At 44.0% G+C, this 15,004-nt stretch overlaps 1 protein-coding gene across 4 annotated transcripts in view; it reads right to left on the bottom strand.

The window, feature by feature from the left end:
* Positions 1-14,092, bottom strand: part of fbln1 (fibulin 1) — a 215,732-nt gene extending 201,640 nt beyond the window's left edge. Inside the window, exons 1-2 of one of the 4 annotated variants that reach the window (XM_068050808.1) lie at positions 14,074-14,092; positions 13,291-13,363 (exon numbers count right to left, since the gene is read on the bottom strand). In XM_068050808.1, coding sequence (XP_067906909.1) covers positions 13,291-13,351 — 61 coding nt within the window. In that variant the 5' untranslated portion in view covers positions 13,352-13,363; positions 14,074-14,092. Of the gene's footprint in view, positions 1-13,290; positions 13,691-13,786; positions 13,881-13,921; positions 13,943-14,073 lie in introns of those variants that run through there. The other 3 variants (XM_068050810.1, XM_068050807.1, XM_068050811.1) reach the window with 3 other exon arrangements.
* Between the last annotated feature and the right edge of the window lie 912 nt (positions 14,093-15,004).

Below are 15,004 nucleotides of genomic sequence, written 5' to 3'. Positions count from 1 at the left end.
GAATGAAGATAGTGCATGACCGACATGCAAGGGCAGAACTACCTCAACTACACATAGGACTAAAGGTCAGGTCATACACCCCACAATTCGAACATGGTTGCCTGCAGAGGTATCCAAAGTATGCAGTGAGCCTAGGTCTTATGAGGTTACAACATCTAAAAGAGCAGTGTTGAGGAGGAACCGAAGCCAATTGAGAGAAATGTGCAATATCCCAATTGCGCAGAGCACACTCGAAAGAAGACACTCTGACTATGAGGGTGTGGTGGAACAACAGGAGAACAACCAACACACTAACAACACATCTGCACACCAAGAACAGCCAAGGGTAAAATCCACATCACCGGAAGGTTATACTGTAACAAGATCTGGAAGAGTTGTCAAACCACCGAACTTTTATATGGACTCTTAAGTTGCTGCGTTCGTAAATTCTACAATCCCTATCTTTACATTTGTAAATTTTATAATCTCTAGCCCTCTCTAACTAATCTTGATATTAACCTATTTTATATGTTTTTACTTGTAGCATACGAGATTTATCTTTGGAAAAAAAAGGGGATGTTGTATTATCGCTTTAAGAGTGATGTCCCTTTAAGAATTCAGTATGCTAATGAGCTAAGTACCAGGATATAGTCTTGTGACTATAAGCCACAGGCACTCTGAACTGTAATACGCTGGACAAAGGTTCTGTATATAGTTTGCTCCGTATTGTATCTATTAGTTTTAGCTGTTAATATACCTTCTAGAGAACTTCAAGAAACTAAAATCCACATATCTCATTGTGTTACCTAAGATAACACAAAAAAATGCATTTTCTGCCTCTTCTGGGTCCTGGGTTAGTAACATTTGAAATCTATAGGGGACTAGGTAACCAGGGATTGACAGGTACAATGGCCAAACATTAATGATGAATTTCCACTGCACTTTGCTGAATAATCCAGGATGGCAGATTGATTCAAGTACAGACTTGCAGTCTTGGTCTTCTAATTAACCTGTTCAGTATGATACTGTACAACAACAACAACAATAAATTGCATTTATATAGCACCTTTAAAGTAGGAAAACATCCCAAGGCACTTCACATGAGCATCATCAAACAAAATTTGACACCAAGCCACATAAGGAGATATTAAGACATGTTAGTCAAAGATATAGGTTTTAAGGAGCATCTTAAAGGAGGAAAGAGAGCTAGCGAGGTAGAGCAGCAAAGGAATGGAATTTCAAAGCTTAGGGCCCAAGCAACTGAAGGCTCCACCAATGATGGAGCAATTAAAATCCTGGATGCTCAAAGGCCAGAATTGGAGGAATGCAGAGCTCTTGAAGGGTTGGAGGGCTGGAAGAGATTACAGTGATAGGGAGAAGCAAGGCTCAAAAGGGGATAATGAACAAGGATGAGAATTTTATAAGCAAGGTGTTGCCATATCTGGAGCTAATGTCAATCAGGGAGCACAGGGGTGATGGGTGAATTGAACTTTGTGCAAATTAGGATATGGGCACCAGAGTTTTGAATGAGTTCAAGTTGTGGAGGATGCAAGGTGGGAGGTGGGCCAGGAGTGTATTGGAATAGTCAGTTAATTGTCTATCACCACAGAATGAACTAATATATAACACTACATGAAAATTTCTTACCCAAAGCCTGAATACTTCAAAGAACATACAGTAAGTTTGATTTTTTTCTAAAGTTAGTGTATGCAGTCAAATAGTTCTTTAGGTGCACGTTCCCAGGTAATTGGGCAAGTGGCTGAAGTCACAGTTAACATGACACAATACAATACAAATGTATTAGGTTGAAGCTCTATTCCTAGTCAACTGAAACATGGCATCTCATTCCATAGTCAACCATTCCCAGACCCTTAAAAACCTCTGCATTCTCTTAGAAGGATTATGGCTGTACTGTGATTACAGCATCTCTCAACTCATCAGAACAGAAGGTTAATCATTGAACAATCTAAAATTCCTGCCTTGGGGTTACCTTGTGACTTTGGAATTCAACCTGTAAACATTCACTGAAAAATTCCTCTCCTCCCCTTCCTGCTACAACCGTAAAACCACAAAAATGAATCATAAAATCAGTAAGATGTTGCACTGCTACAATAAATTGCCACATGGAATTTGTGCAAGAGCTTTTATTACAGTTCATTTGATTATCATCAGACTATACTGCACAACTGGCAACACAAGGACATTCTGTAACTGGAGAAGACAGAGTATCCACAGTCTGTGAAGTAGGAACCAAAGGTTGCATTGCACAATCATCTGTATCTGGCTTTAATTACTACCATACAGACATAAAACGATTTCAGCAAAGTATACAGACATATTTTAATTGTCACAAAACAGAAACCTACTTTGATATGTAGTCAATTACTTCTGTAAGAATCATTTTAACCATGGAGTTCAGTACACAGAAATTTACATTCTATGTCATTACTTTTGTAGTTTCATCCAGAAAATCAATGTCACTGCTGAAGACATACTTTAAATAGATTCATTTGTGAACTTCCTGTTTCTTTTCAAAGCTGGTCATAAAGCTGGCCATTCCAGCAAACCCCTGTCTTAAGTCTGATGAGAGTCAAGAGGAAGGGCTGTCAGTTAGGTGTGGATCTGGAAATGCTGGGTCCTTTCATTCCCTGCCATTTACCATGCAGTTTTGTGGGTGTGGAGTCTCTGCTCATCTCCAACAAAGACACCAGCATAACAGGGGTGTTGCCATGAGCAGGGACTCTTAGATCAAGAGTTTCCTCACACCCAGCCTGACAGAACATTGAGTAGCAAATTCCCTGGGTGGGAAGCTAAGGTTCGTGTTGTGGACCCTTGAAGATAGGAAACGTTGAGTGTAAATGTTTCACTCCTCTTATAAAAAAGGCCGAAAGGGCTCTGCTATTTCCTTACTAAGGTCTAATTTACAGTCCCTCGAACGGCCTCCCCACTAGGCATAGAACACACAACCACAATGTCCAGGCAGGCCTGGCAGGTGGTCTCCCAAGATGAGATCTTGGTGGTGTGTGTGCCAACCCAGGTTATGCTAACAAGGTGATCTCCCCTGACCCCACAAACTTTAGCAGATCCACACTGGAGGTCACTATTAGATGCATTTTGGCACAACGTCAAAGTGGCTATGTTTAGCTTTGTTTAGTTCTGAGTCTTTTTGGTTTGTAGTTCATGAATTTAGTTTGGTGCAAGTTTTTTTGGATGTATTGCACTTACTTTTTTAAGTTTTGCAAAGACAATTCCACTGTCATTTCAAGCACCTTATGCTGGTAGGATTGGCATTCATCTATTCGGGAACTTAAGGGTGGAATAGGATTGCAGCAGAATGATAGGAGCATGGTCTGGCTACATCTAGGATTAGTTGCACAGATTCACCATTCTCCCAGTGTATGAGATTATAGAGCTTATTAAAGCTACATGGGAATGTCAGAGGAGATGTGACATAGGAACATAAAAATATAGGCACAGGGGTAGGCTATTCGATCCCTCCAGCCAATCGTTTCCCCCATGCCATATGACATCATGGCGGAATGTACCTTAACTCCATTTATCCACCTTTTCTCCGTATGCCTCGACACCCTAACCTAATAAAAATCTATTGATCACTCGTGAAAACATTAATTGATCCAATATCCAAAGCATTTTGGGGGAGAGAGTTCCAGATTTCCACTACCCTGTGGAAAAATGTTTCCTGATTTCATTTCAACTAGCCTAGCTCTAATGTTAAAATGATGCCCCCTTTTACTGGATTCCCCACCACAGGGAATAATTTGTTTGTATCTAGCCTATCAAACCACTTTATCATTTGGAACATCTCAATTAGATTGCGCCTCAACTTTCTACACTCAAGAAAACAATAACTAAGTTTATGCAACCTATCCTCAAAATTTAACCTTTAAACTCCTTTGAATTTGCATTGTAACCTCTTCCCTGAGGTGTAGTCCCCACAAGTGAATGCAGTACTCATGGATCTGATCACAGCTCTGTACAACTGAAGCATAACTTCCTCATTTTGTATTCCAACCCCCTTCAGATAAAGGCCAACATTTCATTAGCCAATTTGATTACATTTGTACCTGTGGATCAGCTTTTAATTGTTTGCATACATGAACACTCAAATCCCTTTGCTCCTCCATAGCTCATGTTCTCTCAACATTAAAAATAATATCCAAAATTGTTTTTCTTGGATCCAAATTGGATTATCTCACACTTGCCCACATTGAATATATCTGCCATAGTTTTGCCCACACACTTTAGTCTGCTATGTGCCTTTGTAACTCCTGCTCCCATTAGACAACTTGCTATGCCTCCCAACATAGTGTCACAGACTTGAATATACGACTCTCAATTCCTTCATCCAAATGATTAATATATATGGTAAAAAGCTGAAGCCTGGGTATGGTTCAGCACTTACACTTCACCAGGAAGGCCCATTTACAGCTCAGCACTGAGCCCTTGATGTGACATTTTGTTGTACAAACGGAAAAATTGTATTGCAATAATAGAAGTTCATGTACCTAACTGGCTTTCAGTAAGTATCTACATACCTTGCAGCTGGATTATATTATAATGACTTGAGATGGTATGCTTTTCGAAGATGTGAGTGTGGCATGGCCTTCAATTGTACATTACATTTTCAAAGTGTATCATATTGAGTCCTGCATATGCATGAATACAATGAAAGAGCTGTAAAGTTTTGTGAGGGCTTAGTATTGGTGAGCAGTAAATGTGGAATTTTACGACATGCAGCCTTAGATTGTCTATTCAATACATGGGTACATTTTCTAACATTGTACACCATAATAAAGTCATTGTAGCACTTTTAGGTCTTTTCTACTTTTCTTACTAAGTTTTTCAGTTTACATATTTAGATTGCTCTAATAGGGCGGAATCACACCATGTTTGAAAATAATTTTAGGACAAACGACCGAGAGCCCTGACAATTCAGGACAGTGGGCGGGTTCCTGAGGCTGCAGGTCCAATCAGAGGGCCTGCAGCTTTGGAAGGCTGCAGTTCCACCAGTAGTGGCGAGCGCTGCTCAGATAGTAAGGAGAGTGTAAGGACACCTCAAAATGGAGGTGCCTTGGAGGCATCCAACAAAATTAAAACTGAAAAGGGCCAAAGCCAAGAGGCCCCTCAGAGCAGAAGGCAAACCCCTCCAGTGCATTCATTTGTGCCGTGGGTGCAGCCTTTCCTGCCCACGGCCCTGTCATTGGGGCATGGATACTGTGGCTCTAATAGCCGCCTGGCCTGTCGTTGGGGTCTAATGTGGGTCCTGTCCCCAATGGTTTGTGAGTCCTGCCCATCTGTGAGATCTTCCCAGAGGTGGCAAATTAAGAGGATTCCTCCAGGAGCCTTGGCCGCCTCCAGAAGCCCCATTCATTTAAGGACGGCGGGCGTGTTCCTGAAGGTGCAGGCTCAATCAGCTTTGGAAGACCGCCTCCACTGAGCTGTCGGACTTGGCACTTAGCCACATACTGCGCCACCACCAGGAAGATCCTGCTGGAGTCCAGCCCATCCCCCTAATTATCCTGGCATTACTGGCTACCCACCACTGCCGGGCAGGCAGCCGCTTCTATTGCTCACCCACTTCCAGCAACATTGTCTGGAGATGGAATGCATCGGGCCACCGTCACAACATTGACCTTTCCTATTTCCCTCCCTGTCCTGCCTCCAAACCTGCCTGTAGGTCGCATAAGATTCTGCCCATAGCTGTATCCTGACTCCCTATCACCTCAAGAGTATCTTCATCAATGTTGATGTCTAGCAGGCTTTCAGCAACATGCCTATGATAATGATTAGAGACCCCATTTCTGCTAATTATTTTAACTCCTGGAATTATCCTATGCCTTCACAGGATCTTTCTGCTGTCTATAAAAAGCAGCAGAGCAGCATAAAATCACAACTTTGTTTCAAACTTGGATGGTCAAGCAAATGTACTTAACCATCAACAATTGAATAACTAATAGCAATTTAACATATAAATGTAGTAGAAATTAGACGATCGCGCACCTCAAAAGGAAAACAACAAATGTTTCCAATATCTATGCTGAGTGACCATTTTTTGAAATAACACTTTATATAACACGATTCTTTTCTTATATTTCTCCACCAAAATGGAAGCTTCACTGGCCTGATCTCTTGAAGGTCTCTAATTTTAACAATTCAATGTACTTAAATACCCCAAAATAGTTGCCAAGGAGCTTTAGTATTCAATAAATGACAACTCAATTCAAAAGAGCTATGTCACACATATAAAAACACAACAGTTTATATTTAAATGACATGATTTGACTTCTCTCTCGAGCCCATAGCCTTGGAGCCAACAAACCATCTGTTGAAACATGGGATTTAACTGCAGCTGGTTTTTAAATGCTTTTGGTATTGCAATCAGATTTAAAGGAAGAACTACCAAGCCAAAGATAGGCAAACGTATGTCAGTTTTGTCACAATCTTACATTGTCAGATTCCTTAAAGTGTGCTATTCTCATATGTATCTGCTCCCAAATCCTGCAGGTATGTATATACAGGACTGAGCCTGTTCTAGTGCACTGCTGACCTTTGGAGAGGTGCCCTGAAGTGTCAAAGGATGAAACACAATTGCATGCATTTGGACAGCCTTGGGTTGAGTGCCTCTTCAACATTTTCACAAACAATCCATTCTGTGACTCCACATTAGATTTCCTTTCACTCATTTTTGCCTGGTACTTCTTCCCAATGCCATCGGGTTGACAAATAATTTAAAATTTATTGTGAAACTTTATAACAGCTGAACTAATAATTGTCCCCATATGCAGCCACGTGTCTTTAAGTGTGCATATCCCTTGGTTAGGCCAAATGCCTGTTTCAGAGTTGTAATTTCTAAGTTACAATTATGAGGTCAAATATTATTTGACCGTCAATATCACTTAGTGGCTATCAAGCAAAGAAAGCTTCTTGTGAACCAGCAGACATTGCATACCAGCAGCCTGGGTGAAAGCCAGAGACTGAAATATGGAAACGCAATCAGAGAAACTTTAACAAGTAATACTACATGTTCTGTACTTCAGGATGGCAGATTTATCATCATAGTACAAATGATGCACACCCTCGGAAAGCAACAAAACTCTCTGCAATTGGCATTCTGGCAGGAGAGAAAGGTGAAAAAAGTGAACTTTTTCAGCACCCAAGAGTACAGCAAGTCTTTCTACACAACAGGGAATGGCATGGAATGCTCTTCCGAGAAACAGTGTAAATAATTTGAAGGAAGAGGCCAGAGGCTGAAATATCTTAGGGTGTTAATTAGCAGAACCAAAACAGATTTTGCCTTTCCTTTTACTACTAGTAGGATGGGACTTTAGTTTTTCAGTAAGTCTGGATGTAACCGCACATGGATTTATTAGGGCTGGCTACTTTAAGTGTTTTTCCCCCCAGTACTTGAGATTCAATGCTCAGATCTGGGAGTTTGGGTAAGACAAGAGCTTAGCTTTCTACTGGCACTTGGCACCAACACTGCTATTCTGTGGACACACCTGACAGCAGCAACTTACTGTTCACCAACTGCTGGTCCAAACCTTTTCCATGTTGCTTTATGGCACAACACCTTGGAACTTCGTTGTGTTGCCTCACCAGCCCAGCTCATAGAACACCACCATTTTAGTGCACCAGCTCAACCACCATTTTAGTGCACCAGCTCAGACCATCCTGACCAAAAGAGGTTGTATCAGAATAATTGCTGGTGTGAAGATGGGGAACAGATTATAACATTAAATATATAAAGCAATTAAATCAAATATTATTAGAAAAAAAGCATGTACAAGATATCAAGAACCTGATAACACATGATGAGAGCATTCCCTACCTAACAGCTCTGCAGGTGCAACAACACCACACTGACTTCAGCGGTTCAAAAGGCAGCTCGCCACCACCTTCTCAAGGGCATTTAGGGATGGGCAACATATGTTGGCCTTGCCAGTGCCATCCACATCCCATGAACGAATTACAAAAATGTGTAACTTCACAAATGCAATTATGCACACCAACAGTTATTAATAAGTCATTATGTACATGGACTTCAATATTTTTCAAACTGATATATAGATTTGTATAGACACAACCAGCACACCAGGCACAGCGAGGTCTTCTGGAATGGTGGGAACTGATGACATGTTTTATGAACTACACCCCCTTCCCCCCACCCCCGCTCCCGCCTCCCAGCTCCCCCCTCGCACCCTCTTCCCCCACCCCCTCCCCTCTCCCCCCCTCGCAACCCCTTCCCAGCACCCTCCTCGCACCATCTTCCCCCCGCACCCCCTTCCCCTGCAACCCCCACCCCCCTGCAGCCCTCTTCCCAGCTCCCCCTCGCACCCCCTTCTCTCCACCCCTCCCCCTTGCACCCCCTCCTCCCACCGGCATCCACCTATGCCTGAGCAGGGGCCCGAACAACCCCACGGCCTTGTGGGCATCTCGGGAGAGTCCAAGGCTAAGGGAGTAAACCCTAACAGAAAATCCGCAGCGGAACCCCGTAGGTGGTCATGTGTCACCTTTCGCATGTTTCCGGCAGTTCCTGCAGCCATACCGGTGCCAAACGTTGTCCTCTGCACTCCTTTGGACCCCACCAGAAAGGCCGAGAGGGGGGTTTTGACGCTTGGGCAACTCACAACCCCCATACATTCGCCCAGGCATGCGCCATGGAGAGGTCACTCCATAGTCGCCTCACAGCGACCGAAACAACACGGAAGGCAGCAGTTACGGATTATAAGTCCATCTCAATTGGCGTAGAGATTGCGCGCCACGGGTTACCTTTGTCAGTGGGAGAGGTCATCGCACCTCACTGGACAGCCTCAAACCGGGCAGCCCCCGGTCAATAAGGTTCTGTTCCGCCACAGTCCACCTGTTTCAATGGGTGCTTGGAGCTCAGGGTCATTGCCTGAAAAGCGGACTGCAACACTGCACCAAACAGCACGATAAAAAAAGGAAAGAAGGTACCAGCTGTCCGTTTTGCAAGCTGCAACGTCAGAACTATGTGTCCTGGCCTGTCGGAAGACCTTACACAGATCAACGATTCTCGGAAGACCGCCATCATTAACAACGAGCTCAGTAGACTCAATGTGGACATTGCAGCACTTCAGGAGACGCGCCTCCCTGCGAGCGGATTTCTAAGAGAGCAAGACTACACCTTCTACTGGCAGGGTAGGGATAGAGGCACCTTCAAATGGCTCAGAACGCATACTGTCCATCCAACTGCTCACCGCCTCTGGTCCAGTACACCTACTCAGCATCTATGCTCCAACACTCTGCTCCCCACATGAAGCTAAAGACCAATTCGACGAGGAACTCCATAATATCATTAGTAGCATCCCCAATACCGAACATCTGTTCCTGCTGGGGGACTTTAATGCCAGGGTTGGGGCCGACCATGACTCATGGCCCTCCTGCCTTGGGCGCTATGGCATTGGAAGGATGAATGAGAATGGACAGAGACCGCTTGAGTTGTGTACCTATCATAACCTCTGCATCACCAAATCGTTCTTTCACACTAAACCCTGTCACCAGGTTTCTTGGAGGCACCCAAGATCACGTCGTTGGCACCAGCTAGACCTCATTGTCACAAGGCGAGCCTCTTTAAACAGCGTTCAAATCACACGCAGCTTCCACAGTGCGGACTGTGACACCAACCACTACCTGGTGTGCAGCAAGGTTAGACTCAAACCAAAGAAGCTGCATCACTCCAAGCAGAAGGGCCGCCCGCGCATCAACACGAGCAGAATTTCTCATCCACAGCTGTTATGTAAGTTTCTAAATTCACTTGATAAAGCCCTCCAAAACACTCCCACAGGGAATGCAGAAACCAAGTGGGCCCACATCAGAGACGCCAAGTATGACTCAGCTATGACCACCTATGGCAAACGTGTGAAGCGGAATGCAGACTGGTTTCAATCTCACTTTGAAGAGCTGGAACCTGTCATAGCCGCTAAGTGCATTGCACTGCTGAACTACAAGAAAGCCCCCAGCGAGTTAACATCCGTAGCACATAAAACAGCCAGAAGCGCTGAACAAAGAACAGCCAGGCGCTGCGCAAATGACTACTGGCAACACCTATGCATATTCAGCTGGCCTCTGACACCGGAAACATCAGAGGAATGTATGATGGCATTAAGAGAGCTTTTGGGCCAACCATCAAGAAGATCGCCCCCCTCAAATCTAAATCAGGGGACATAATCACTGACCAACGCAAACAGATGGACCGCTGGGTTGAGCACTATCTAGAACTGTACTCCAGGGAGAATGTTGTCACAGAGACCGCCCTCAATGCAGCCCAGTCTCTGCCAGTCATGGATGAACTGGACATACAGCCTACAAAATCGGAACTCAATAATGCCATTGATTCTCTAGCCAGCGGAAAAGCCCCTGGGAAGGATGGCATTACCCCTGAAATAATCAGGAGTGCTAAGCCTGCCATACTCTCAGCACTCTACGAACTGCTTTGCCTGTGCTGGGACGAGGGAGCAGTACTACAGGACATGCGCGATGCCAATATTATCACCCTCTATAAAAACAAAGGTGACCGCGGTGACTGCAACAACTACCGTGGAATCTCCCTGCTCAGTATAGTGGGGAAAGTCTTCACTCGAGTTGCTTTAACCAGGCTCCAGAAGCTGGCCGAGCGTGTCTACCCTGAGGCACAGTGTGGCTTTCGGGCAGAGAGATCTACCATTGACATACTGTTCTCCCTTTGTCTGCTACAGGAGAAATGCCGTGAACAACAGATGCCCCTCTACATTGCTTTCATCGATCTCCCAAAGCCTTTGACCTCATCAGCAGACGTGGTCTCTTCAGACTACTAGAAAAGATCGGATGTCCACCAAAGCTACAAAGTATCATCACCTCATTCCATGACAATATGAAAGGCACAATTCAGCATAGCGGCACCTCATCAGACCCCTTTCCTATCCTGAGTGGCGTGAAACAGGGCTGTGTTCTCACACCCACACTTTTTGGGATTTTTTTTCTCCCTGCTGCTCTCACATGCATTCAAGTCTTCAGAAGAAGAAATTTTCCTCCACGCAAGATCAGGTGGCAGGTTGTTCAACCATGCCCATTTAAGAGTGAAGACCAAAGTACGGAAAGTCCTCATCAGGGAACTCCTCTTTGCTGACGATGCTGCATTAACATCTCACACTGAAGAGTGCCTGCAGAGTCTCATCGACAGGTTTGCGGCTGCCTGCAACGAATTTGGCCTAACCATCAGCCTCAAGAAAACGGACATCATGGGACAGGACGTCAGAAATGCTCCATCCATCAATATCGGCGACCACGCTCTGGAAATGGTTCAAGAGTTCACCTACCTAGGCTCAACTATCACCAGTAACCTGTCTCTCGATGCAGAAATCAACAAGCGCATGGGAAAGGCTTCCACTGCTATGTCCAGACTGGACAAAAGAGTGTGGGAAAATGGCGCACTGACACGGAACACAAAAGTCCGCGTGTGTCAAGCCTGTGTCCTCAGTACCTTGCTCTACGGCAGCGAGGCCTGGACAACGTATGACAGCCAAGAGCGACGTCTCAATTCATTCCATGTTCGCTGCCTTCAGAGAACCCTTGGCATCAGGTGGCAGGACCGTATCTCCAACACAGAAGTCCTCGAGGCGGCCAACATCCCCAGAAATACACCCTACGGAGCCAGCGGCGTTTGAGATGGCTTGGCCATGTGAGCCGCATGGAAGATGGCAGGATCCCCAAGGACACATTGTACAGCGAGTTTGCCGCTGGTATCAGACCCACCGGCCATCCATGTCTCCACTTTAAAGACGTCTGCAAACGCGACATGAAGTCCTGTGACAATGATCACAAGTCATGGGAGTCAGTTGCCAGTGATCGCCAGAGCTGGCGGGCAGCCATAAAGGCAGGCTAAAGTGTGGCGAGTCGAAGAGACTTAGCAGTTGGCAGGAAAAAAGTCAGAAGCGCAAGGGGAGAGCCAACTGCGAAACAGCCCTGACAACCAATTTTATCTGCAGCACCTGTAGAAGAGTCTGTCACTCTAGAATTGGCCTTTCTAGCCACTCCAGGCGCTGCTCCACAAACCACTGACCACCTCCAGGTGCTTACCCATTGTCTCCCGAGACAAGGAGGCCAAAGAAGAAGAAGAAGATAGACACATACTTGGTAATCTCCACAATGACTGGCCCACTTCAATAATTAAATTAATTTTCTACATAGATTAACAAACTTGGGCATGTTAGCCTCAGGGAAACATCGGCTTTGCCAAACAGAATTGCAACTCAGAGTTCCATAACATGCATCGCAACATTACCACATTTGACAATTTGTTGCTTTACAGGCTTGATACAGCTATCGGAACTAACATCTTTACAAGCAATACAGCTCCAGAAGAGGCAAACAGCTTTACAGGCGTTACAGCTATCGAGGGCAAACAGCTTTACAAACAATACAGCAACGGGGGCAAATAGCTTTACAGTCAATATGGTATGGAGGGGGACTACAGCTTTACAGGCAATACTGGTACAATGGGCAAATAGCTTTACGGACTATATATCTGCAACAAGCATGGTCTTGCAGCCTTGGTATTAGAATTCTTAAATGGGTCACATCATCATTATGTAGAACCCTGCAAGTAGGTTGAATTCCTGGAAAGCCTGACAAAGCAATCATTTTGTACAACACACCAACAATTTTAACAAAAGTTAAAACCACCTGTATATTTTTAAAAGTCTGCAATGTATGATTTTTACATTTTCATCAAGATACTCATGATACTTACAAAATGTATAGGTTATCTCACAGGCAAATATACCTTTTGTTAAATTAGATCCCAATATAAAGTGAATGGTGAGGTCCTGTGAAAAGTTTATTGAGCTGTTTAAAAATTCTGAAAAGTAGCAACCAGAGAAGCACACTTTAATTTGTGTTACAATGACAAGTTAACCAACTGATGTATAAAAGTGCTGGGAATGTGCTTCCACAGGGCCTCTAATAATCCGAACATATATCCTGAAATCCAGACTAAAAGCTGAAGAAATAGTCACAAATCATCACACACAGAAACATTCCATTGTTTAAATCACTTGCATTCATTGCTTAGTAAGAAAAATAAATACAGTAATTTTAAGGAATTTTAAATTAATTAATGTATGTAAAATGTCAAAACACTCCTTAATATATTTTCCCCAGAAGAATCTGATTATCTGTGTCCTTTTCAAATAGGTAACAAAGGAGCTCTGTTTCCTGACTGCTTGTAGCCAGCCAGCATAGTTCCAGACAGCAGAGTAATGAATGTACTTGTTGCAATACAATCTCTCTTACCTTGTAGGCTGTACAGCAACAGACTGAGCAACATGATCGAGATTCGCGCTGGGAGATCCATCAGGCAGGAAAACTGGAAAAAAAACTTCCTGTTACGGTACTTAAAAGAACAAAAGTACAGAATTCTGTTCTTTCTCAAATAAAATGCCTTTTCCCTCCTCAGTTTTCTCTGTTCCCTCGTTCCTTTTCTTTCTCCTGCAGTCCTGACTGAAACTGCCTTTGACCACAACTCTTTTATAAAACAAACCACAGGGTTTACTTTGAAGGTCTGGGCCTTTCCAGAAGAGATTCCTTAGCAATTATCCTGACTAAGATTTCTGGCCAAACACCCTGAGGGGATCTCAGCCAGTGAGGTGGGGGTTGCAGGCCTTCAGTGCAGCACTGCTCCTGCTGCGCAGTTAATTCACCAACAAGTTTGTCAACTTGTGTCTTTAACCCTGAGAGTAACATTTTATATGGATATCAAATTCCAATGCAATCAGTTAGTAAAACCTACAATAAAGAAGTTTTCCTTTAATTTTGTCAAATTATAGAGGCAGAGCCGCAGTTATTAGAAGATCAGTTAGTAAGCAGCTGATATGAATCTCTATTTCATGTGCAGGCGCAGTGACACAAGACATGAAGTTTTTACTGAATAGTGTTGTAGGCTCCACTGATAATTCAGTCAGCAAAATTCACTACCTTCAGTGCAGCACTGAGCTACAAAAATCAGGAGTGTCCTAAGTTCAACTGCTGAGTTAGCTGAACTCAGGGCAGCAGTAGAAGTGACAAAACCGATCTTACCACCTCTGTCAATGGATAAGGAGGGGGGAAAAATCAGCCTGAACTTCCACTCATTGCTATCCAGTGACTCCAGTAAATGGTGGATGTCAGGTGAGGACAAGATCAGGTTCAGGTCAGCTCGCCCTCTATGGTAAAACTCATCTGTGCTACCTACGTTCACAAACAAAGGCTGGCCACTTGAATGAGATCATAGAATTAGACAGCATAAAAGGAGGCCATTCAGCGCATCGTTCCTGTGCTGGCTGTTTGAAAGAGTTACCAATTAGTCCCACTCTCCTGCCCTTTCCTCTTAGCCCTGCAAATTTTTCCTTATCAATTACATCTCCAATTCCCTTTTGGAAGTTACTGTTGAATCTGCTTCCCCCGCCCTTTCAGGCAATGCATTCCAGATCATAACAATTCGCTGATTAAACGTAATTCTTTCCACCCCTCCACTAGATTTTTTGCCAATGATCTTAAATCTGTGCCCTCTGGTTACTAATCATCCTGCCAGTGGAAACAGTTTCTCCCTATTCACTCTATCAAAGCATCTCATATGGCCCCAAAATTGTTGATTTTATAGCCCAGGTGTCTGAGACCACTGGATACTCCAATATGCCTGCCTCAATTGTTATGGCTTTTGTCATTTCATGGAGTGTTAACATAAAAGGGAACCAAAAAATCTTCTACAGGCATGTAGGGCTAATGGGATCAAGGGATATGGGGAGAAAGCGGGAACAGGTTACTGAGTTTGGATGATCAGCCATGATCATATTGAATGGCGGAGCATGCTCGAAGGGCCGAATGGCCTACTCCTGCTCATTTTTTTATGTTTCTAAATAGTAAGCAGGTAATAAGAGGCAGGGTGGGGCCAAACGTATGTTTAGAGGGGCAGGGTAAAAGGCTAGAATACTTAATGAGTACGTTGTATCAGTGTTTACTAAGGAAGAGG

Source organism: Heterodontus francisci, chromosome 18 (assembly GCF_036365525.1).
Source record: "Heterodontus francisci isolate sHetFra1 chromosome 18, sHetFra1.hap1, whole genome shotgun sequence".
NCBI lineage: Eukaryota > Metazoa > Chordata > Chondrichthyes > Heterodontiformes > Heterodontidae > Heterodontus > Heterodontus francisci.
This window is presented reverse-complemented; position numbering and strand designations above follow the sequence as displayed.